Below are 25,864 nucleotides of genomic sequence, written 5' to 3' on the forward strand. Positions count from 1 at the left end.
CTTTGGCCCGATTCATGACCCAACTTGGACCAAGGCTTGGCCTACAAACCAGCTCAACCCACGATACAATATGGACCCACATGGGCCTAGGCGATGGGCTGTAATGGGCTGACTTTCAAAATTTTCACCGAGAAAGACAGCACGGCCCATAACGACCTGCGGGCCAGCACGACCAGTACTACCGTGGGGTTGTCTTTAAATCATGGCTTACTCTCTTTTGAAAAGTCCGTGAAATCGGTTGGTCTTATTGCGGCCCTCAGTCCATGGTGTTATTTAAGTCTGATCCCCTAACACATCCCACACCCTATGTTATGTTATGTTTTGAATCCTATGTATTTCATATACATGATGTGAGAGAATTTACACTATCAATTAATAGTATTATCTTTTTGTTTTTTAAGAAAAATACAAATTAATTTAATGTATGATCAATTTAATCATGAATAATACGGATTAATAAAAAAAATTATTGAATGAATTGAAAACATTAATAATTATTAAAAAATAAAATAATATAAAAATATAAAATATATACATAAGAGAACTAATATTAATAAAATTAAATATAAGACAAATAATTTAAAAATATTATTTGAATTTATAATAAATAAAATTAAATTAATTAATTATCATTTAAAATATTTGAAAGAGAAGAAGAGGACAAGTGCCGGGGAGATATTTTTGAGGGTGGTATAATCCGAATGATAGTGTGATTCGGACCACACCACTCTATAACCAAACGCATTAAAGTGGTGTGATGAGATCATGATTCATGAGAGTGCAAATGCAATTAAAAATCGAATAATTGGATAATAAGATCCACATAAAAATCGAATAGAATTCAAATCACCCATATCCAATGGATCGAATCAAATCTACGGTTAAAGATATCGGATCAGATTCGGATATATCGAATCCGATCTGAATCCGTTTGCATCCTCTGTGTCGTGATTCGAAACCCACCATCTCGTGGGTCGACTACTACACCACAGTACTGATTACCGAACGTCATTTAAAGTCTGTCTCAGCCTCTCATCTCAGGCCGCAGGTTTTGACTGTGGCTGTGAGACTGTGAGCGACTTGGAGAGGAGAAAATGGACAGAAGAAAGGAACTTGAAGTAGCCTGGTTGATCCACCGTTTCCCAAGACCTCTCATTTTTATAAATCAGAGAATGGGAATTGATCAAACAGCTCAAATCTTTGTGTGGAAAACATGGAGCCTCCTTGGATGACATGGTCTTGGATTTCATTGGTCTTGATTGTTCAGCTTCGTGGGTATTGGGGATGCATGGAAGAGGAGAGAATGGCTCTTTTAGAATTCAAGTCTTCTTTCAATGCGACTGGTTATATTGGTGGTGATTTTCTTCCATCTTGGGTTGATGATAAAGGAAGTAATTGCTGTACTTGGGAGGGAGTCATATGTAGCCCTACTACTGGACGAATCACTCAGCTCTTCCTCAATGATCTAAGGAACATGAATCTTGGTCCAACTCCTTGGCATCTGAATACCACCCTGTTTCTTCCTTTTGAAGAGCTCCTACATCTGGATTTATCTGGTATATTTAATGGTTGCTTCAGGAATGAAGGTATCTAATGTCTATTCAATTATTATCCCTTCTCGGGTCCAAATTAACCCATTCAATTCTTTATTATTTTTTATTTGTTTGGTGGAGTCTATTTTCTGCTGAATATGATTTGATGCATGAGTTTACTTTAAACATTTAGGCGTCAGAGGAAGAGTGGCTGGACTAAAGAAGCTACAAGTCTTAAATTTGAGTGATAATCAATTGAACAACAGCATCTTGCCATTTTTGGGTGCTCTCACATCCCTGGAGACTCTCTCTCTTCGCTCTAATGAGTTGGAAGGTTCCTTTCCTCTCCAAGGTGTGCATATGCTTTTGTTTCTATGAAAATGAGCATTTATACGTAGGTTCTCTTGCACACTATTTTCTTACCTTGAAAATAAATGGCACGGCTGGGAATTTGCAGAGTTAGTCCAGTTGAGGAACTTGAAAATTTTGGATTTAAATGAAAATCGACTCAATGGCTCCCTACCCATTCAAGGTAACCTAACTCATCTCTGTAATTAGTATACAACTTGATTATTTGCTACGCTCTTGAGCTTGATTTGATTATTCAGTTGATTTTCCAAGACCCTCCAATTCTACTGGAGTGATGGTTACAATTATTCATCTTTATAAATATCACAACGTTTCAAGTGTGCCCATGATGTGGTCTTCCGGTAAGTTGATCATGATGTGTTCGAATATATTCCTCAGGTTACGAGAGATTGAGCAAGCTAAAGCGTTTGGATTTAAGTCGAAATCGTTTCGACAAAAGCATCCTAAAGTTTTTAGGTGCATTACCATCCCTCAATACCTTATCTCTGGAAAACAATGGCATGGAGGGATCACTATCTGCCCACGGTATGTCTATCTGATGAGACTTTTTGGGATCAATTTTTTCGTTATTCCCTTTGCCCTGATTCTTTTTCATTCTGTTTCTTATTTGGGCACAGAGCTAGCCAACCTGAGCAATTTAGTGGTTCTTAATTTGAGTGGGAACCAACTTAATGGCACGCTGCCCATCCAAGGTATGTCCATTTTTACTCTCGTTATAGTTTAAGAAGCAGTCTTCATTATCAAGTCTCTAGGAAAGTAGGATGCAAAAGGCACACCATAACTGAACAACAGATACCTAGCCCCTTTAGAAACTGACTGACTGTAGAACAGCAATACACCTTTTTCTTTTTTGGCTTAATGAGTAGGCCGTCCCACAAATCCATCCAACCCTGGCGAAGGTGGGCTTCTGTCCAATGTTCCAAGTCTCTGCTACAACTAGCCAGAGATCTCATACACTTGGGCGGTGTTTGATTTGATAGAAAATAAGAGAGAAAGTTGAGGGAAAGTTATTAGGCTATGTTGTTGATAAAAAGTAGGAAAAAAAGAGAAAGTAGCAAATGACACCAAACTTTGTGGTGGTTAAAAAGCTCCATTCAAGAATACATGTCAATATGTCATAGGTTGGGTGACCAACAGAATCAATCAGATCCAAGATCCACTTGCTGCAAACCCATATTTACCAATTTTGGAATACTACATAAGAGGATTCATGTTACTTGATAAGTTAAAAGCATCCCAGAAATGGAGAACCTATAGAATACCATTACCCAAAAGGTAAAAACAAGAAAAGAAAAGAAAAGAAAAGGGCCACCTATGAACATCACAACTCCAATATGGACAGATCTCGATAAGCAATGTGGACATGAAACCATTACTTGCATGGGCCCCCTCTGGATCTAATCAGTGTTTTCAAATTATGATTGAATTGACCAATCAGACCGGTTAATATATCAACTGGCTAGGTTTTCGAGTTAGTTTAACCCCTTAATTATTTACTTGCAAAAAAAGTTGACTTTGTCAATGACCCAATGACCTGGCTGGTAAAATTGAACCATTTGACTTGGTCAACAGGTCATAAGTGAAACATTAGTTCTCTTTTTCTGTATTTTTTAATGTACTTTTATCCATTTGTGTTATTCATAAGTCTCAGTTTTTAATTTTTTGATTAATATGATGAATATGTAACATTAGGGACTTGCCATTTTTTTGCAAATTTTCTGTCTTTTTCTGCATTTTATCTACTTTTTATAATTTTATTATTTGATTTATGGTATCATGGGTTTATCCATTTCTCTTGGATGATTAAACCACTGACCTTCCACCATAGGGAAAAGCTATTCCATTTACAGGTTGTTAAAACATTGGATCTCACACCCTTTTTTACTATTGTTTTTTCTTTTCTATTTCTTAGGGTTGGTCGCACTTAGCAAGTTGGAGATTCTTGATCTGAGTTATAACTCATTCACTTGGAGTATCCCGCCATCAATAGGGAATCTTTCCAGTCTTAAGGCTTTATCTTTTGCATACAATAGACTTAATGGCTCCCTCCCCATCCAAGGTAAAATTGATACTCGCTGTCATATTTCATTTCGGGTATAAAAAATATAAATAGCCAAATGTATGGTTAAATCATACATATGCCACAATCAACTTAGATTCATTACTACCTTTGTGCAGGTCTGTGTAAACTGAAGAGCCTCCAAGAGTTGGTTCTTGGTGGAAATAGCTTCGAAGGAGTCATTCCTTCATGTCTAAGCAATTTGACATCTCTTAGAATGTTAGATCTTTCTGAGAATCAATTAAGAGGGAGCATTCCTTCCTCTCTAATAACTAGCCTTACATCCCTCGAGTATATATCTCTAGAAAATAATAATTTCGAAGGTGCATTTTGGTTTGGCTCATTTGCTAATAGCTCCAGACTTGAAGTGGTTAAACTATCGAGTGGTGGCAACAAATTGGAGGTGCAAACTGAATATCCATCTTGGGTTCCATCTTTTCAGTTGAAGGTTCTTGTTTTGACAAACTGCAACCTAAATAAGCCCGCAGGAATTATTCCGAAATTTCTCTCTCTACAGTATGACTTGAGAGAAATTGATCTCTCGCACAACAGTCTAAGGGGAAATCTTCCTTCTTGGTTGCTTCATAACAAGACAAAGTTAGAACTTCTAAATGTGCAAAACAATTCATTAACAGGCCACCTCAATCTAACTTCAAGACTTTCTCTGAATATTTCATGGTTATTTATCTCTGAAAATCATTTTCATGGTCAACTTCCAGCTAAATTTGGTGAGGTTCTTCCGAACTTGGAAGTTCTACATGCCTCACAAAATAATTTTGAAGGAAGTATTCCATCATCAATTGGAGAGATGAGAAATTTATTCACCTTGGATTTGTCCAACAATAATTTTTCAGGGGAAATACCAGAGCAGTTGGCCATAGGCTGTCAGTCATTGGTTTCTTTGAAGCTATCAAACAACAAATTACAGGGCCAAATATTCCCCAATCTCTCTAATCTGACCAATTTGGTGAGGTTAGATTTGGATAGCAATCACTTCTCTGGAAATGCCATAAATGGAGTATACCAGAACTTTCTACTTGGAAGCCTTGATATAAGCAACAACTACATATCAGGTAGGATTCCAAGTTGGATTGGAAACCTTACAGGTTTGGATATACTTGTCATGAGTGATAATCTTTTCGAAGGCCACATCCCAACAGAATTGGGTAGTCTAAAGCTACTTTCCGTTTTAGATCTTTCTGGTAACTTTCTTTCTGGCCCCATTCCATTATCATCGGATTTATCAGTTTTAAGATTTATTCATTTGGGAAGAAATCGATTTAAAGGATCACTACCAATTGGTCTACTCAACAGCTCCTCATCTCTACTTACATTGGACATTGGGAATAACAACTTGTCTGGACAAATTCCAAATTGGATTGGTGAGTTTTCTGAGCTAAGAATTCTTTTGTTAAAGGGGAATAATTTGCAGGGTCCAATTCCTCGTCAGTTGTGTCAATTGAAGCAGACAAGGATTATGGATCTTTCAAATAACACCTTTTCTGGGTCAATACCTAAATGCTTCAGTAACATCCCATTCGGGAGGTCAGAATTAAGTGAATTCATGTTTGACCCAATTGCTACTGGGACTGCATATTTTTTGCAGCCGTATAAATATGGAAGTTTTGTAGAAGGAACCAGAGATGGCAATGGTGTAGAGATCAGTTACAAGACACAAGAAGAAGTAGAGTTCATGACAAAGCGCAGGTCTAACTCTTATGAGGATAGCATTCTTAATTTTATGTCTGGATTGGATCTGTCATTCAATCACTTAACAGGTGACGTCCCACCTGAGATGGGAAACCTAAATGAAATTCTTGCTTTAAACTTGTCACACAATCAACTTTCTGGATCAATCCCGAAATCCTTCTCCAATTTGACGAAAGTAGAGAGCTTAGACCTTTCCCACAACAACTTGAGCGGACAGATTCCTTCAGAGCTGACAGAGCTATCATTTTTGGCAATCTTCTCCGTGGCTTACAACAATTTATCGGGTAAGACCCCAGACATGAAGGCACAATTTGCAACATTTGACATCGGCAGCTATGAGGGAAACCTTTTTCTCTGTGGGCCTCCATTACTAAAGAGCTGCACCACAGGTGTAGAATCAAAGGTTACTCCAGCAACATATTTGGATGATGACATGGACTTGGTCTCTTTCTATGCAAGCTTTGCAGTTTCGTACATCATGTGCCTATTGGTTCTCGCATTTATTCTCTACATCAATCCTAACTGGCGCAAAATCTGGTTTGGACTCATTGAAGCAGGTATTTATTCATTTTATGATTTTGTATTTACCACTACTCACAAGCTCTCTTTTCATCGAAGAGCATAACTAGCTAACAGTGGAATCCTTTGGAAAAGCTAGGAAAGCTCGTTAAGGCAACTTGTTTGATTGTAATTTCTTATGCGCTCCAGTTTTGGGTAAGTAATAGGAATCTCAATCTTTTAACACTGGGTGAAGCAGTCTATCAACTGTTTTTTTTTAGGAGAATAACAAGGAGTTGTATTAATTATGAGAATAAAGAGAGTTGTACAAAGAAAGAGAGCCCAGAAATTCAGGGCACAGAATTGCTGCTATACAAGGTTGTTCTATAAGCACCGCTTGTAGCCAAACTGTCTGCTGCAGAAAATGAACTGTTACTTGTTAAAATTCATAAAGCATCATTCTAAACCATAAGATAATTGCAGGATATATACACCTGAAAAATGGCATAAGCAACCCAACCATACTTGATTGGAATTGAGAAGAGAAGGCTCAAAAATCTCAAAGTAAGCCATTGGACTGAATCTAGGACTAGGATTCATTTGTTGCTTCCACAACTCCAGAGAGGATACTTATTTGATGGTGGTTCAACATCTTTTCTAATACTTGGGACACATGGCGATTGAAGGAAGGCGATGCACCTTATTGCAGGTTGCAGCTATGATGAGGGCACCCCCATTGTTTGTTGGGCCAAACAACGTCCATGCAATTTGTGACCCATAATAACACTAGCACAGTAAAGTCACAATCTGAACAGATCAACAGACTGGGTTAATTATATACAGGTCTCAGGCCCACAAGGCCACATCTTGCACAAAGTGAGAAGTGAGACGTTTGAAATTGTGATCACATCACCCAATCCAGATTCCATATCCCCCATGCATGTAATGCGCATCAGCGCATGGTAAATCTACCAAGAAAATGACTATCAAAGCCCAGTCTATCTTCCTTTGTAGATTAAACAAACTATCACGATATTTTCTTTCAACACTATTAGGAACAGAAATAACAAAAACACAACAGAATGGAGAAGGCAACACTTACTGAGCAGTGAGCACAATACACATTCGGTGTGTGAAGTTTGTCTCGAAACTATGCTCAATTGAGCCTTTGTTTACTTGTTTGTTTTGGATATATAATTAGGCATTTGGAAAGCCAAGGGTCTGACTCCATCAAAACTCTTACTAATGCATCCTAATTTGACAGCTCGTTAAAGATGGAGAGGCTGCGGACAAACTGGAGAATGTTTTATTTTCCTATTAAATAGAGTTTGCCAAAGAAAATATCGTGAGTCACCAATTGTTGAGCTCCAACCTGATTTTTTCCCAATGAAACCTTGTGTTGTGTGGTCTTTACTGTTTAATAGAGATGGGCTCACCCAAATGGTCAACCAACGTCCCAATTTCCAGTTCCACCATTTAAATCTCAAATTTTCCAATGGCCGCCCCATAGTTGAGTTGGCTCTTCGTGGTTTGGCCATTAGGCCTCATGTGCGTGCTGCCCTGTCTCCTCTCCACCCCTGTATAGTGCAACCTCTATCCTAGTAATCCAAAATTGTTAGATGCCAAGAATATCCTCAAATACCCCTCTATCACTGTTTAACAATCCAGTAGCAGCTAGGGTTTCAGCACCAATCACCCAGTAGTTGAGATGGTCACTTGGCACCCCTCTAACCGGAAGGTGCAGAATCAAACCCATGGAACAACAGGCTCTCCACGGTATTTATTGCCAGTGGGCCAGGCTTCACATGCATCCTAGTCCCCACCACCAACTCATCTGTAGTTTGTTATGTGTAGTGTGTATCTCCAAGAAGGTTTTCAGTTTTTAATCAATTTGTAATATCCAAATTTATTGGAATGGAAGCTTTTTTGGTAACACCCAAATTTGTTAGAAATTCCTAACTTGCTCACTAAGAACAAAAATTATTTCTATGAAACTTATCCTTCCAAAAACTTTGTTATTCTCCAAGAAATATTTTATTCTTTATTTAATCTGTAACCAATGTTTTAAAATGTGGAGGCGTTCTACTACTTAGAGGCGTGAGGCGTAATTCAGAACGCAAGAGGCGTAAGCCTTCTTAAGAGGAAGGGGGTTAGGAGGAGGATGAAGAGGAAGGGGGATCTCATTTTTTCTTTATTTTTAATAAAAATCTTTGATATTAAAAAGAATAAAAATGTATAGCATTAGTTGAAGGGGGGGTGTCTTGTGGAAACAGATACCATGAAAATGCATAACATTTGCGGCAGTACAGATACCATTATTGGTACCATTATGATTATATAAAACCATGACCAGGAGGCAAATGCAACATAAATTAGATGTTAAAGTGACAGTCTGGTTTGCAACCAGCTTCCCTATCCATGTTTCACTTTAAGTACTACCAAGTATAAAGATTTTTAATTGGGCCAGGAATGTAGCAATTGAAGAAAAAACCACTTATTGTTCAGTTAAAAAAAAAAAAAAACAATCAGAGAGTACTATGATCTACAAGCTCGTGGCTTGCAACATTCCTTTTCAGGTCAAAATATCATGTACTGTATAATGAAACTGAAACAATATCATGTACTATATTACATATGGCTCCATTTCAGGTGCATGCAGTGGACACCTCGACTACCTTGAATCTAAGGGCAAGCGGCAGGTACCTTGTATAACGAAGACATTGGCCACAAGATGTCCAAGTGAGGTCATTCTGGCTGAAACTCTTGCACATCTCCTCTAAGCATGGTTTAAAGTTTAAACCACATCTTTTGACCAGAGAAAAAGACAGTTTTAATGATGTAAGAAAACACCATTTTCCTCAGAGGACGCCATCATGTTAAGATTGATTCAAAATTCAACCAGGGATCTGAATAAAATATGCTCATAATGAACATGAGAGATGAAATCATTTGAAGGAATGCTAATAGTTACAATAAGAAACGAGTTGAATGAATACAACACCATATGCTACAGCCATGAACATTTAATGATGAAGGGTAACGAAGCTTATGATCGATTGGTGATAGCACCAAATTAAAGAAATTTCCCTGAAAGAAGAAACACCATCAATTGAAATTGGTAATTGTCTCTGTATCATTGTTTTACCTTTAATATCTTGAAATATTTGCTCCAAGTTCGAGGCATTAGAGAAGTCAATGCATAAAGGACAGGCACAGGGGGGTCTCGTTTATCTTGTTCTCTCTGTTCCAAGCGGTTTGCATGAAAAGCATGAACACAAACTAAAACTGCCACAACAGAGAGGTCAGAAGATGACAATGTGCTTCCCAAGCCACAGGATTTATGTTTCAGAAGCTTAAAACATAACCCACATACTCTCCTAATTACATCAATGGATATCGAATCCATTACCAAAGGACTTGACCTTATTACTTAAGGCCCTGGAAAACCTCTCTCAAACCAAAAGAAAAGGAAATGGGAAAACAACATACGAAATTGTAAGCGGATGGTTTTTAACATGCATGCATGCTACCTAACTTCATAAAGTATCTCTCATTTATGGTGGAAGTACTCTTGCAAAGTGAGATAAACCTATCAGGCATCAGCATGGCTACCTGTGTTCCACTAGGAGTAGTGATGACCATATTTGTTTAGTGAACGTCTCAAAAGCACTGAGCGGCTGAGAGATATTAATGGTATTGACAAGTGACGGATGAGTGTTTAGCTTCATCATAGAACTATCTATGGTAGAGGATTTGCAGAACCAGAATCAACTAAAGGAAAAGTTGAAGAAGACTTCTGCAGAGAGAAACAAATCATTTAGGGGGAGAAGTAACACTATACAAAAGCTCAATCCATAACCAATGAAGTTTGAGACAAATGGACAATTGGGACTAATAATAAAGAGAGAAAACAAAGAAAGGAACCTCTTCTACCTCTTCTGACAACGAATCCATTCCAATTTCCAAGGGAGCATGGCATGATGCCTGCAAGTTCCAGACAAAAAAGCTATTTGGTTATTCTGATAGAGTAATGTAAGGTGCAGTTACCATATGATTAACTACATAACACAGAAAAAGAAAAAGACCTATTGACGAGTTAGTGAACCAGTGAACGGTTGATTTCCATCATCAGCCAGCCGATCAAAACTCATCCCTGCAGACTCTGAAACCATTCTCTTTCAACACCTCTTCTGGTGTTAATGTTAAGTTTGCTCGACCGCTTTCCGAATGGGTAATTGGGTATTTGCTTCCCAAACGGAGTACTCTAGAAAGATGGGCGTCTTCTCAACCCAATGCAAGGTTCTCAAGGAACAGCCAAAACTGCAATGTGTAATCCATATTTCAGTTCATCTGAACTAATCTCGATTGCTCAGTTATCCTTCTTCAAGGTATTATTTGTCCTATTCTCCGCTCTTTACGATCTTTATACGACTGTTATAACTCTTCTTCAGAACCCCATATCAATATTTTTCTCATATACTTCAGAATCCCATATCAAATAAATTCAGCGCAGTTTCATCGAAACACATCTCTTTTTCAAGAGGCCAATGTTATATTAGAGACTTGCTTCGAGTCACTTCGGGTCGCTGTAGGACCAACCAATCTGGTAATTCAATTTGATAACGTCTGTATTTTACCTTTCGGAATTACCCCAAATATAATGGATTGAATTCTTTCAATAGTTCTGTTTTGATTTTTGGGCCCTGTTCGTTTTTCGGTAAGTTATTTATCCACTTAAATACAGTTATTTGGGTAAATTTTTCTTGAAAAACACTTACCCGCTTAAGTGCATTTACGCATGTTCTTTTATTTCTCATGTAAATAAGGCAATGACCATTTTAGCCATAAAAATTCATTATTAAAAAGGGCATTTTTATCTGATTCAAGTATTGGCAACTTCCACCTAGGTGGGAAAGTTATTTATCCACCAGTATCACTTATCCCGATAAGTATTACTCAGGAAAATAAATTTTCCCTGATCCTCACATAAATCTAAAAAAAGAACATGGGATTTTTAGTCAATGGGAACCAAAATCTCATTGACCAACTTTCCCCCTCTCAAAATCTGAAAAAAGAACACCCCCTTGAGTTCAGTGTATGTATTTTTCATATGTTAGTCATTTTCTCCTAGGCTCAATTTAGAAGGAGCACAAATACAATTATGTATAATGTAAAACCTTGCATTTTGCATATGTATTCGAACTGTACATGTTTATATTAGTACTCCTTCCAAACTGAGCATAGAGAAATTTTGTTTTTTGTTTTTGATAACACCATGGTGACTACTTGGACAAATACTAACTTTGTCTCATTCTTCACAATTCGTCCAACTTATATGACACAAGTTTTGACTTTTAAATCACTGAAAAAGAGACTAACTTGACAGGAGAAATGAATTTGAAGTTGCCTGATTGATCCACTGTTTTACTCCTTCCAAACTGAGCATAGAGAAATTTTGTTTTTTGTTTTTGATAACACCATGGTGACCACTTGGACAAATACTAACTTTGTCTCATTCTTCACAATTCGTCCAACTTATATGACACAAGTTTTGACTTTTAAATCACTGAAAAAGAGACTAACTTGACAGGAGAAATGAATTTGAAGTTGCCTGATTGATCCACTGTTTTACCAAGACCTCTCATTATTATAAATCAGAGTGCTAGAATAGAATGATCAGGTAGCTCAAAGTCTTTGTATGGAAAACATGGAGTCTCCTTGGATGACATGGTCTTGGATTTCACTGCTCTTGCTTGTTCAGCTTCGTGGGTATTGGGGATGCATGGAGGAGGAGAGGATGGCTCTTTTAGAATTCAAGTCTTCTTTCAATGCAACTGATTATATTGGTGGTGCTTTTCTTCCATCTTGGGTTGATGATAAAGGAAGTGATTGTTGTACTTGGGAGGGAGTCATATTGTAGCCCGACTACTGGACGAATCACTCAGCTCTCCCTCAACGATGTGAGGGATAACAATCTTGGTCCAGCTGCTTGGTATCTGAATACCACCCTGTTTCTTCCTTTTGAAGAGCTCCTATATCTGGATTTATCTGGCATATTTAATGGTTGCTTCAGGAATGAAGGTATCTAATGTATCTTCAATTATTATCTCTTCCAAGTCCCAAATTAATCCATCAATTGTTTATTTGATTGTTTGGTGGAGAATATTTTAATTTCCAATTAATATGATACGATGCATGAGCTTACATAAACATGTATTGATGTAGGTGCTAGAGGAAGAGTGCCTCCTGGACTAAAGAAGTTGCAGGTGTTAAATCTGAGTGATAATCAATTGAACAGCAGCATCCTGCCATTTTTGGGTGCTCTAACATCCTTAGAGACTCTCTCTCTTCGCTCTAATGAGTTGGAAGGTTCCTTACATCTCCGAGGTATGTAAATGTTTTTATGGCTCTCTTGCACACTATTTTCTAAATTACCTTGAAAATAAATGGCACGACTGGGAATATGCAGAGTTTAGCCAGTTGAGGAACTTGAAAATTTTGGATTTAAGTCAAAATCGACTCGGTAGTGGCTCTCTAACCATTCAAGGTAACTTTACTAAAAGGACAGTCCAGTACACAAGGCTCCCGCCAATTCAAGGTAGTGTAATTCATCTCTGTAATTCGTATACAATTGGATTCTTCACTATTACGCTCTATTTTAGGCTCAAAAGTCCAGCTCGGTTTGAGCTTGAGTTTCTACTGGGGTGATGGTTACAATTTTTATAAATAGCACAACCTTTTATTCATGCAACCATGATGTGGTCTTCTGGTGTAAGTTGATCATCAGGTGTTCGAACAATTATATTCCTCAGGTGTCAAGAGATTGAGCAAGCTAGAGCGTTTGGATTTAAGTGAAAATCATTTCGACAAAAGCATCCTCAAGTTTGTAGGTGCATTTCCATCCCTCAATACCTTATCTCTGGGAAGCAATGGTATGGAAGGATCACTATCTGCTCACGGTATGTCTATCTGATGAGATTTCTTATGCTCAATTTTTTCATTATTTTCTTTGCCCTGATTCTTTCTAATTCTGTTTTCTCGTTTGGGCACAGAGTTAGCCAACCTGAGCAACTTAGAGGTTCTTAATTTGAGTTGGAACCATTTTAATGGCGCTCTGCCCATCCAAAGTAAGTCCATTTTTACTCTCGATATAGTTTAAGAATCATTCTTCATTATCAAGCCTCTAGGAAAGTAGGAAGCAAAAGCACACCAAAACCGAACAGTGTGAAAATACCCCATTTGTATTGACAGTAGCCCCTTTAGACACCAATCCAAGGACTAACTGTAAAACAACAATACACCTTTCTCTTTTTTGGCTGAATTCACTAGACAAAGGGGTAGGCCATCCCACAAACCCATTACACCCCAACCCTGTTGAAGGCGAGAATCGATCCCAAGTCTCTGCCAGATATCTAGCCGAATTGATCAGATCCATGACCCACTTGATGCAAACCCTTTTTTTAACATAGTTGGGAAAGCACAATTGAATTGATCAGATCCAAGATCCACTTGATGCAAATTCATATTTACAAGTTTTGGAATACTACATAAGAGGATTCCATATTACTATGAATTTGCTTAGATGTATCCCCAAAAAATGGAGAACACCATGGACTAGCATTACCCAGAAAACCAAAAACAAGAAAAGAAAAGGACCACCTATTGACTTGGTCAATGACCCAATGACCCTGCTGATTGAACATTGAACCATTTGACTTGGTCAACAGGTCAAAGTCAAACATTAATTCTCTTTTTTTTTTGTAATTTTATCCATTTCTATCATTGATAACAATAATTCTCATTTATTGTATTCTTGTTTAATAAGATAAATATGTAATATTAGAGATATGCCCTATTGTTTTTGCAATTTTTTCTGTACTTTATTGTTTGATTTATGGTGTCATTGGTTCATCTATTTGACCTAGATATTGAAATGCTAACCCGCCACTGGGAGGGGGAAGTTGTTCAATTTACTGGTTGTTTTTCAAAACATTGGATCTAGCCCTTTTTAACTATTATTTTTTTCTTCTGTTTCTTAGCTTTGGAAGCACTTAGCAAGTTGGAGATTCTTGATCTGAGTTATAACTCATTCACCTGGAGTATCCCACCATCAATAGGGAATCTTTCCAGTCTTAAGCACTTATCTCTTGCATACAATAGATTTAACGGCTCCCTCCCCATCCAAGGTAAAATTGATACCTGTCAACATAAATAACCAAATATATGGTTGAACCATGCATATACCACAATCAACTTAGATTCAGCACTACCTTTGTGCAGGTCTGTGTAAACTGAAGAGCCTCCAAGACTTGGTTCTTGGTGGAAATAGCTTCGAAGGAGTCATTCCTTCATGTCTAAGCAATTTGACATCTCTTAGAATGTTAGATCTTTCTGAGAATCAATTAAGAGGGAGCATTCCTTCCTCTCTAATAACTAGCCTTACATCCCTCGAGTATATATCTCTAGAAAATAATAATTTCGAAGGTGCATTTTGGTTTGGTTCATTTGCTAATAGCTCCAGATTTGAAGTGGTTAGACTATCGCGTGGTGGCAACAAATTGGAGGTGCAAACTGAATATCCATCTTGGGTTCCATCTTTTCAGTTGAAGGTTCTTGTTTTGACAAACTGCAACCTAAATAAGCCCGCAGGAATTATTCCGAAATTTCTCTCTCTACAGTATGACTTGAGAGAAATTGATCTCTCCCACAACAGTCTAAGGGGAAATCTTCCTTCTTGGTTGCTTCATAACAAGACAAAGTTAGAACTTCTAAATGTGCAAAACAATTCATTAACAGGCCACCTCAATCTAACTTCAAGCCTTTCTCTAAATATTTCATGACTGTTCATCTCTGAAAATCATTTTCATGGTCAACTTCCAGCAAATATTGGTGGGGTTCTTCCAAACTTGGAACATCTATATGCCTCACAAAATAATTTTGAAGGAAATATTCCATCATCGATTGGTGAGATGAGAAAATTAGTCACTTTAGATTTGTCCAACAATAATATTTCAGGAGAAATACCAGAGCAGTTGGCCATCGGCTGTTGGTCATTGGAATCTCTGAAGCTATCAAACAACAAATTGCAGGGCCAAATATTCCCTAAACTCTCTAATCTAACTAGATTGATAGAGTTGTATTTGGATGGCAATCACTTCTCTGGAAATGCCTTAAATGTTGGATTGGTGAGTTTTCTGAGTTAAGAATTCTTTTATTTGAAGGAAATAATTTGCAGGGCCCAATTCCTCCACAACTATGTCAATTGAAAAAGATTAGGATAATGGATCTTTCCAATAACACCATTTCTGGGTCGATACCTAAATGTTTCAGTGACATCCCATTCGGGAGGTCAGAATTTAGGGAATATATGTTTATGGAAACTGGTGCTGTGACTCGATATTCCTTGCAATCGTATAAATACCAAAGTGTTGTAGAAGGAAACATTGATTACGATGCTGATGAGGTCTTTGAGAATAAACCAGAAAAAGTGAAGTTCACGACAAAGCGCAGGTCTAACTCTTATGAAGGTAGCATTCTTGATTTTATGTCTGGATTGGATCTGTCAAGCAATCTCTTAACGGGTGAAATTCCACCAGAGATGGGAAACTTAAATGAAATTCTTGCTTTAAATTTATCACACAATCAACTTTCTGGGTCAATCTCAAAATCCTTCTCCAATCTGACGCAAATAGAGAGCTTGGACCTTTCCCACAACAACTTGAGTGGTCAGATTCCTTTAGAGCTGACAGAGCTACCATTTTTGGCGATCTTCTCCGTGGCTTACAACAATTTATCGGGTAAGACCCCAGACATGAAGGCACAGTTTGCAACATTCGACATCGACAGTTATGAGGGAAACCCGTTTCTCTGTGGACCTCCATTACTAAGGAACTGCACCACCGGCGTAGAATCAAAGGTTGCTCCAGCAACATATTTGGATGATGGCATGGACTTGGTCTCTTTCTATGCAAGCTTTGCAGTTTCGTACGTCATGTGCCTTTTGGCTCTCGCATTTATTCTCTACATCAATTCTTACTGGCGCAGAATCTGGTTTGGACTCATTGAAGCAGGTATTTATTCATGTTATGATTTTGTATTTACCACTGTTCACAAGTTCTCTTCTCATCGAAGAACATAACTAGCTAGATTGTCCAAGTAAAACAACAATGGAATCCTTTGGAAAAGCTCGTTAAGGCAACTTTTTTAATTATAATTTCTTATGCTCAGTTTTGTGTTAATAATAAGAATCTGTCTTTCAACACTGCGTGAAGCAGTCTTAACAACTTTTTTTTTTTGTTTTTTGAAGAAGATACGCATTTGATGGTGGCTCTACATCTTCTCTAATACTTAGAACACATGGCGATTGAAGGAAGGCCATGCACCTCATTGCAGGTGGCAGCTATGATGGATGAAGGCACCCTCATTGTTTGTTGAGCCAAACGTCCATACAATTTGCGACTCATAACAACACCAACCCAGTAACGCCACAATCTATATAGTACGAAGTTTCAGGCCCACAAGGCCACAGCATCTTGCAAAAAGTAAGAACTGAGAAGTTTGAAACTGTGATCACCCCCATGCATATAATGCGCGTGGTAAATCTAACAAGAAAAAGACTATAAAAAAAAGCCCATCACGCCATTTTCTTTCAACACGATTAGGAACAGAAATAATAAAAATGCAACCGGTGTGTGAAGTTTGTCTCGAAACTATGCTTAATTGAGCCTTTGCCTACTTGTTTGTTGAATTCACATCTGCGCTCCACAAACGCCCCACAGCAAAACTCTTACTAATGCATCCTATCTTGACAGCTCGTTAAAGAGTAAAAAAAAAAGACGGAGAGGCAGCAGACGAATTAAGTATAGTTTGCCAACGAATTTTGTATCTCTGGAAGAGCGTATGTCTCTAAGCGTTGCATCAACTATATGGGAATCCGGAATCCCAAACGACCAAACCCAGTTCCACCATTTGGCTCTCTGTGCAGTGTGATACCCATTGCCAGGCCTAATCTTACTGTGTGAGCCATGGTAGCGCGAGCTCAACTTTGGCCTCAAATATTGTTGAGCTCCTGCATGATTCTTGTCCAGTGAAACCTTGGGTTATGCGGTCTTTGCTGTTTACTGGAGATGAGTAAATCTAAACAGTAATTGTTGCAATACAGTCGACCAACTTCCCAATTTCCACCATTTAAATCTTAAATTTGCCAATGGCCGCCCCATAGATAAGTTGGCTCTTTATGGTTTGGTCACTGGGCCTCATGTGCGTTCTGTCATGTCTCCTCTCCAGCCCTGTATCACTGCTAACCTCTATCCCAGTAATCCAATTATTCAGATGCCAAGAATATCCTCAAATATCCTTGTATTCAAGCTAGAGTTTCACCTCCAACTGGGAGGTGTAGAATCAAGCCCACGGAACCACAGGTTCTCCATGGTATCACCAGTGGGCAGGACTCATGTGCACCCTGGTCTCCATCGACAATTTGTCTGCAGTGTGTAGCGTGTGGTGTGTAGTGTGCATCTCCAAGAAGGTTTTCAGTTTTTATTCAATTTGTAATATCCAAAATTATTGGAAGCTTTGTTGGTAGCAGCCAAACTTGTTAGAAACGCCCTATCTGCTATTTTTCTCACTAAGAACAAAAGCCACATCTATGAAACTAATCCTTCCAAAATTAGAGGATAAAGTGACAGTTTGGTTTGCAACCAGCTTCTCTATCCATGTTTCTCACTGTAAGTCCTACCAAGTAGAAAAATTTTTAATTGGGCCAGGAATGCAGCAATCAAAGAAAACACCACTCATTGTTCAGTTAAAAAAAAACATTCAGAGTATTATGATCTACAAGCTAGTGGCGTGCAACATTCCATTCAGGTCAAAACCAGTAAACAACTACAAAACACAATGAAACTGCAAAACAATCAGAAAACACCATTTATTTTTAGCATATCACTGTCATGCAACACTTTCCACAACTGCAAGACACGATGAAACTGAAACAATATCATGTACTATAACATGTGGCTCCATGCCAGGTGTGTGCAGTGAACACCTCAATCACCTTGAAACTCAGGGCAAGCGGGAAGAAGTACCTCATATAACAAAACATGCCACAAGATGTCTAAGTGAGATCCTTCTAGATGAAACTTTTGTACATCTCTAAGCGATGCTTTAAACCACAACTCTGAGCAACTTTTGACCAGAGAAAAGACAGTTTGGGTGACGCAAGAAAACACCATTTTTCTCAAAGAGGATACGAGCATGTTGAGATTAATTCATAATTCAACCAGGGATCTGAATAAATTTATGCTCATAATGAACAAGAAAGATGAAATCATTTGAAGGAAGGCTAATAATTTAATTAGTAACAAGTTGAGTAAATACAAAAAACATATGCTACAGTAATGAACATTTAATGATGAAGGGAAACTGAAGCTTATGATTGGTAATAGTACCAAAGAAATTTACCTGATAGAAGAAAAACCATCAAATGAAATTGGTGATTGTCTCTGCATCACTGTTGTACCTTTATATCTTGAAATATTTTCTCCAAGTAACAAAAAATGGAATCACAATATAGCACCATAACAGTCAAAAATTGGAAATAATGTGATGCCAATATACTACCCTGTAAAACCCTTCTACGTGAAATATGATGCACCTATACCGTCTATTTCAGTATTGCCTGAATCACAAGTTTTCATATATAAAGCCGATTCCCATCAGTTCTTGCCTCTCGAAACATTAGACAATTCAATGCATAATGGACGGGCACAGGGGGGATCTCGTTTATCTTCCTCAGATGTTCTCTGCTCCAAGCACTTTGCATGAAAAACATGACAAACTAAAACTAACACAACAGAGAGGCCACTAGATGACAATGTGCTTCCTAAGCCACAGGATTTATGTCTCAGAAGCTTAAAACATAACCCACATACCCTCCCAATTACATCAGAAAGTATTGAACCCATTACCTAAGGACTTGACCTTATTACTTCAGAACTCTGGAAAACCATTCTCTCAAACCAAAAGAAAGAGAAATAGGAACCTGTGTTCCATTTATGGTAGAAGCTACCTAACTTGTAAGAAGATGGTTCTTAACAGACATGCTACCTAACTTCATACAGTATCTCTCATTTATGGTAGAAGCACTCTTGCAAAGTGAGATGAATCAATCAGGCATCAGCATGGCTACCTGTGTTCCACCAGTAGTAGTGATGACCATATTTATTTAGTGAACGTCTCAAAAGCATTGAACAACTTAGAGATTATAATGGTATTGACAAGTGATGGATGAGTGTTTAGCTTCATCATAGAACTATCTATGACATCCAAAATTGATTTGAGAGGATTTGCTGAATCAGAATCAACTAGAGGAAAATTTGAAGAAGACTTCGGTAGAGAGAAAGAGATCATTTAGGGGGAGAAGTAACACTACACAAAAGCTCAATCCATAACCAATGAAGTCTGAGCCAAAGAAGGACAATTGGGAATAATAATGAACAGATAAAACAAAGAAAGGAACCATTTCTTCCTCTTCTGACAATGAATCCATTCCTAGGGAGAATGGCATGATGTATGCAAGTTTCAGACAAAAGCAATTCGACTATTCTGATAGAGTAGTGTAAAGTGCATTTACCATATGATTAACTGCATTACACACTTCAAGATAAATCTTTAACATGGCTCACAAACTCGGAGTTGATTTGTTGCAGTCATTCATCCCAGTCCCACAACTCTTTTTTTATTGGTAATAAAAATCAATATTTTAAAAAATGACCCGGAACCAGAACCTTTCTGGCCACCGGTTTCCAATCGACGGTTCGACCGTCCGGTCCGAACAGACGGCCCATTCTGATAAAATAAATTAAAAAATAAAACTAATAATTAAAATTCAAAAACGGCCAAAACCGTTGAATGGGTCAAGCGGGTCGACGGTTCAACCGCCCGGGTCAACGCATCATTGACCGATTCGATGGTTTTTGGCCAGGGACCGGGTTTGAGGTAAAACGGAACCAGTTGCCTGGATGGTTCCCGAGCCAAACGGTCTGACCGCCTGGGCCAATGGCAGTTCGAAAACCACGATAAAAATAAAAATTTATTAAAAAGAACTGGTACAAGGAAGGTGACCAGAATTCATCTGGAAGAAAGAAGAAAAAGCTCCAAATCAGCCTAGCTCTCCCCCCCCACCCAAAGAAAAGACAATGAACAACCACAACCAAACAAACTCACCCTAAAACAACCAATCTTTGGATCAATGGACATTAAAACAACACCCAGCAATATTTATTACATATTATTTTTTATCAGAAACTGAATATGCAGAAATATACAGTATAATACACCAGTATGTACATTCTACATTAGCAGGAACACAAGGATCTAGCCATTTTGCAAAGGATATTCTCCTCACATTAAAAGCCTGTCTGCTAATAATCATGCTATGCATCAAAAATCCTACAGCAATGGACCCATCTACATACATAATCTAAACCTAATAAAGGCAATTTGAAGCCTTTTGTCTAGGGCTCCTAGATGGTACAGAACCACTGAACCAATTTCTTGGGAGTGAAATTTCCCAATCCTCATTTTATAGAGTCCCTGCATATGAATCATCATATTTTCTAGGATTGTTATTATGACAATTTTTTAAAAAATAACAAAAGTTTATTTCTTTATGTTGTTGATTAAACAAGATTTAAGTGTCATTTTGTAAGCACATATATTCCACAGCATGGCACTAGACTGTTGGAACATCTGCTTTACCAGCCTAGGTCTATTTGTTCCTCAATATATTCCCCCTCTCCTATTCAAGCCCATTCAATACACCATGTACTCACCCACAGATATGCACAAGCACATAGAAATAATTAAAATTACAAAAGAGAAGCTTCCATTTCTTCTGGAGAGTCTTATCCTATGATGCACAGATACAGATACCAACATAGACATGGATATGAGAAGCAAGACTACCATTCAAGATCCTGGACAAAGATATGGGTACAGGTATTCCATTTAATAGGCTTGCTATTTAATTACCACCATATGGGTAGGTACTAAGTACTGGGCATCTATATTTACATATTTCATTTGGAATCCATTATCTATGTGGTAAATTTAGGTAGGTTTTATAATTTGATTTAAGAAACCAAATCAAGTTTGATTTGCAATCAACAACCCACTAAGAGACATATGAGGGTAGGCCTTGGCGCAATGGTTGGGTTGCTCCATTGTGACTTGAGTGACCAGGGTTCAAATGGGTAAGCTGCATACATCTGTCCCTCCTGGACCCCGCATTGGCGGGAGCCTCTTGAACTGGGACTGCCCTCTTTTAACCCACTGAGAACCATATTAATGTAAATAATTGGAAGTCTTCATATAAAAGAATGAGAGTCATACCAATGTAAAATATTGAAAGGCTTTATGCTGGGTTTTCTATTTGAGTTAGGAAATTAAATTAGATTTAATCTGAGTTAAAATTTATTTACCCTTTTCTCAATAGATTACTAGCCACGTGTCTGAAGGAGAAACCCTCTTGTCTGAGGACTTTTGTAAATGTCATGTCATCATCTATTTTTTCCATCCAAAAACCAACATAACTAGAATCAAACCAAAGTGGATTTTGTCACTTTTCAACCAAATAATAAAAGTGAAATAGTGTGCGTAAAATCTATACATGCAATGAATATAACAAGGTCAACGGCCAAGTAATAGGAGTTTAGAGGGAAAGGTCTGCCAAATCAAAAGTTCTTGATATTGCCTTGCACCAAGACTCCAGTCTCTTCTTCCTCAGTTCCCCATCCAACTTGGGACTAAAAATGGTGGCTTTCTCTGCTCTCTCTGCAAAAATATCATCTTCAGTCCAAAGCCCCACAGCTAATCCAGCAGCATAAGCTGCCCCAAGAGCTGTCGTCTCAATGTCAGCTGGTCTTACCACAGGACTTCCCAATATATCCGCCTGCAAACCATTAATATGTCAAAAATCATTGAAACTTTCTACATGTAGGAAATCTCTTACAAAATAAAAGGGAAAAAGAGAAAAATGTAACGGCAAGTTCCCAAGCAAAAGTTTCTGTGGTTCAATCTAGTAAAATATTCTAATCAAAGTAAACTTTAAAGGAAAAGTGTAAAGAGATCCCCACACCAGAGAGACCCAATTAAACACAAATAATAAATGGCCACCCCTTCTATCTACTTTTATCATAAAGTGAATACTAAAAGCTCACTGAAACCTCCACATCACAGGAGGACCACTTCATCTTGTCTGTGAATAGTTCTATGCTATTCAACAAACAGACTCTAAAACCAATTTGGTTCAGAGAACGATGGAGGCAGATAGCCAGATCATTGGCATCAAAAACTTCCTTAGGAGAACCCTATAAGGTCGAAGGTGCTCGGCAGTCTATCTGCAATCGAGGGTCTAACTGTAATGGGGCGGTAGGGTAGGCTTCTCAATCACAACAACACTGACGAACTAAAAATAAAAAAACAAATAAATACTGAGGAAAAATAGTACACAATCATAAATAACCGTCTTTTAGGATGAAACTGAACAAGTTCAAGAAAGCACAATTGAATACAGAGAGACAGAACAGAGCAAATAGCTGTTCAATTGATCTTTAATGGAGATAAAACAAATAACAAGAAAGGAACAGAAGAACTCATACCTGAATCTGCATCAAAAGTTTGTTAACAGTTGCTCCACCGTCCACTCTAAGCAAGAACTCCCCCTTGTCATTCTTGACCTCACCCTTCTCTCCTGCATCTTTGTGCATAGAATCCAGCACATCCTTCACCTGGAAACACATACTCTCCAACACAGCACGGGCAATGTGAGCCTTACTCGTAAACCTTGTAATCCCAATACACACCCCTCGAGCGTCGTCTCTCCACCATGGTGCAAATAACCCATTAAATGCTGGTACAAAGTAGACCCCGCCGGAATTATCCACCTGCGCTGCTAGCTCTTCAATCTCGGCTGCACTCTTAATTATGCCCAGGCTGTCTCTCAGCCACTGAACTGCAGCTCCAGCTATTGCTATGGAGCCTTCCAAAGCATAATTGGTTGGCGCATTAGGACCAAGCTTGTAGGCGAGAGTGGTGAGGAGTCCATGGGATGATTTAACGACTTCCTTACCAGTGTTGAGAAGTATAAAAGCACCAGTCCCATAGGTGCTCTTCGCCTCCCCTGTCCGGCAAGCCTGCCCCAGCATGGCTGCGTGTTGATCACCCAGGCATCCGGCAATTGGGACACCGACAAGAGGCCATCCACTCGCCATCTTTCCGATTATTTCAGAATTGCTAATGATCTTGGGCAGAATTTCGATGGGTATTCCCAAAGCATCCAATGTGGGTCGATCCCAATCAAGTGTCTTGAGGTTCATGAGCATGGTTCGAGATGCATTTGAGACATCAGTGACATGGATCCCAGTTATCTTGTTTTGGTTTCTGTCTTCACCCTCGCAACCCCCTGTCAAATTCCAGATCAACCAAGTGTCGACCGTTCCAAACAGAGCATCGCCTTTTCCAACAGCTTCTTTGACAGCACTGACATTTTCTAATAGCCATAGGAGTTTGACTGCACTGAAATATGTACTGATAGGCAAGCCACATGTCTCTACAAAATGAGTTCTTCCCCCTGGTAACTCTTTCTCTAATTTCCTGCAAACGGCAAAAGATGAAGATTTCCAAATTTTGATTATTTTCTGCTTTTACCGAACTCTAAAAATAGCAAAACCCAGATCCTAGTCGAAAATCTCAAAACATTAACTTTTGTGGAATCTCAAATTTATAGCACTCAGAATAATATCTTAATCGAAAAAAAAAAACAAATATAAAAGATTTCTGCAAAACTGGGGACACTGAGGTGAGGGGAGTAAGGGGAAAAGTCAAAAGGCAAACCTGCAGATAGAAGTGGTTCGCGCATCCATCCAAACTATGGCGTTGTAGAGGGGTAAACCAGTAGATTTGCTCCAAACAAGAGTCGTCTCTCTCTGATTCGTGAGGCCGATTGCCTTCAATCCTTTCTCCACGTTATGCCCATCAACTGTCGCCTTATCAATGGCCTTTTCCATGCAAAGTCGTACGCTCTCTAGAATCTCCATCGGATTGTGCTCTACCCATCTAGCCAAGCATCAAGAAAAATCAGAAAACAAAAACTAAAATCTTAAAACAAATTATCATAAGCTGGAAAAAAGAAATGAAATTTGCAGAGATAAGGCAAAACAAAAAGGAGAACTTCAACCGTTACCCTGCTTGGGGATAGAACTGAGTGAATTCAATCTGATGAGACCCAACAGGCCTGGCAGACTGATCATAAATTATAAACCTCGTACTGGTCGTTCCCTGATCAATCGACCCAATAAATCTTTCCACGTTCTCCATTTTCTTCGATTCTTTTCCCCAAGAAGATTCACCCCTCTTCGAAAGCCTGTAAGCAAGGTACCAACACAGAAAACGAGAAAAGCGAAAGAACAGTAAACCAAAGAGATCACTGGTAGATCAGCACGGAGAGAAAATGGGAGGGGAAATCTCTTCGGAGTTGACTCAGCAAAGTTTATCCCGAAAAGAACGAAGATAAAATCGTAATTAATGTAACATATTAGCCACGTTGACGGTTCCGAGATGTCGTTTCTAAATTCTAATGTACGTTTTCCAATATATTGGTTTTCCAAAGTTGAAAAAATTAGCCACGTAGACGGTTTTGATACGCCTTTCCAAGCCTGCGGCTTTTAATTGACTTTGACGAAAACATTTTTTTAAGACGTTTGATAATAGTTGCAGTGGCTGAACCGCTGAAATGAATGACTTATTACTTTGTCTGGGACAAGTTGGTAAGGGGAGTTCCGATCTGCGCTACACAAAGTGCTTCTCACGCCGATCGATCTCACAGTATATTCTTTCTGGCCACACATCCGGAATATCTCCCATACTATGAGGTTGGTTTGAGAAGCGCTCTGTGAAGGAGACTGTGGGACCTAGACAAAAAAAGCTGAATTTACCAAATCAAAAGGTAGAAGCATTATTAGTTAAGCGTGCGTCTTCGGAAGAGAACAAATCTAGGGTCAATCTCAATAATGGATTAACATTTTCTGTATGGAAGTGGGACCTAGTGATTGATGGGTCTTACTTAAATCTGATGGTGGGGTGGCCGGTGAGTAGTTGATGAGTTGTTTGGGTGGATTCTGTGGCCTTTTAATATCAGGGTTGGCCAACGAACCAAGAGTACAAATCTTAAACCTATGCGAGAAAAAATTACCAGAATTGAATAGAATAAGAAGGCAATTTAAGTTGGTAAACGATTCAAAAAATAAAAAGAAATAAAGCTTTCTAATTCATGCGTTTAAGTGAGACTCGTGAAGATAAAGATGGTGTTTGGCTCCAACTTAACACCCAATGGGCATTTCCTCCAATGGATTCTGAAATTAGATTTGGTTAAGTCGTTTTTCAATAAAATGTTTTTTCTTGAGTTACATGAGACTCATCATTGGAGGAAATACCATTTTTATGATTTCATAAGATAGAAAAAACATTTTATCTCAATTTCAAAGAAAAATAAACCTTTTTTAAAAAAGAACAATGAATAACTAAGTATTTAAATATTTCAAATAACATTAAAAATGAAATATTATTTAAATATTTCAATAACTAAATATCTTAAGAAATAAAATGTTAAAATTAATATTTTAAATCAATTAATAATATA

At 38.2% G+C, this 25,864-nt stretch overlaps 2 protein-coding genes and 1 pseudogene across 4 annotated transcripts; 2 read left to right on the plus strand and 1 right to left on the minus strand.

The window, feature by feature from the left end:
- Window positions 1-1,039: 1,039 nt before the first annotated feature.
- Window positions 1,040-6,414, plus strand: LOC148843046 (receptor-like protein 13). Of its 2 annotated transcripts, XM_088957024.1 has the most exons (8): window positions 1,040-1,586; window positions 1,726-1,884; window positions 1,990-2,064; window positions 2,280-2,426; window positions 2,519-2,593; window positions 3,814-3,960; window positions 4,080-5,342; window positions 5,567-6,414. In XM_088957024.1, the coding sequence occupies exons 1-8, from the start codon at window positions 1,214-1,216 to the stop codon at window positions 5,572-5,574; spliced, it is 2,247 nt and encodes a 748-aa protein (XP_088813150.1). In that variant the 5' UTR covers window positions 1,040-1,213; the 3' UTR covers window positions 5,575-6,414. The 2 variants fall into 2 exon arrangements, with proteins under 2 accessions (XP_088813150.1, XP_088813149.1); XM_088957023.1 differs by having other exon boundaries at window positions 4,080-6,414.
- A 5,414-nt stretch (window positions 6,415-11,828) lies between these two features.
- On the plus strand, window positions 11,829-16,419 carry LOC148843047 (receptor-like protein 15; annotated as a pseudogene). Its single transcript, XR_016103137.1, has 7 exons — window positions 11,829-12,249; window positions 12,394-12,555; window positions 12,638-12,766; window positions 12,981-13,127; window positions 13,221-13,295; window positions 14,208-14,354; window positions 14,449-16,419. The product of XR_016103137.1 is annotated as a receptor-like protein 15 (transcript).
- A 5,340-nt stretch (window positions 16,420-21,759) lies between these two features.
- On the minus strand, window positions 21,760-24,837 carry LOC148843048 (glycerol kinase-like). The gene is made up of 4 exons (XM_088958151.1): window positions 24,410-24,837; window positions 24,061-24,282; window positions 22,827-23,820; window positions 21,760-22,117 (listed from the first exon to the last, which is right to left on the minus strand). Exons 1-4 carry the CDS (start codon window positions 24,541-24,543, stop codon window positions 21,878-21,880), a joined length of 1,590 nt encoding a protein of 529 aa, XP_088814277.1. The 5' UTR covers window positions 24,544-24,837; the 3' UTR covers window positions 21,760-21,877.
- Window positions 24,838-25,864: the final 1,027 nt, after the last annotated feature.

Source organism: Nelumbo lutea, chromosome 8 (genome assembly GCF_056320005.1).
Source record: "Nelumbo lutea isolate HS-2025 chromosome 8, American lotus-T2T, whole genome shotgun sequence".
NCBI lineage: Eukaryota > Viridiplantae > Streptophyta > Magnoliopsida > Proteales > Nelumbonaceae > Nelumbo > Nelumbo lutea.

What these genes read in the sequence shown, in the direction of transcription:
- LOC148843046 (XM_088957023.1), top strand. Translation starts at nt 1,214, where the DNA reads ATGGAGCCTCCTTGGATGACATGGTCTTGGATTTCATTGGTCTTGATT. An exon ending in AGGTTCCTTTCCTCTCCAAG is followed by an intron (nt 1,885 to 1,989) that starts GTGTGCATATGC and finishes GGGAATTTGCAG; the next exon opens with AGTTAGTCCAGTTGAGGAAC. An exon ending in TGGCTCCCTACCCATTCAAG is followed by an intron (nt 2,065 to 2,279) that starts GTAACCTAACTC and finishes TATATTCCTCAG; the next exon opens with GTTACGAGAGATTGAGCAAG.
- LOC148843048 (XM_088958151.1), bottom strand. Translation starts at nt 24,543, where the DNA reads ATGGAGAACGTGGAAAGATTTATTGGGTCGATTGATCAGGGAACGACC. An exon ending in CGAACCACTTCTATCTGCAG is followed by an intron (nt 23,821 to 24,060) that starts GTTTGCCTTTTG and finishes TGCCGTTTGCAG; the next exon opens with GAAATTAGAGAAAGAGTTAC. An exon ending in AACTTTTGATGCAGATTCAG is followed by an intron (nt 22,118 to 22,826) that starts GTATGAGTTCTT and finishes AATGGTTTGCAG; the next exon opens with GCGGATATATTGGGAAGTCC.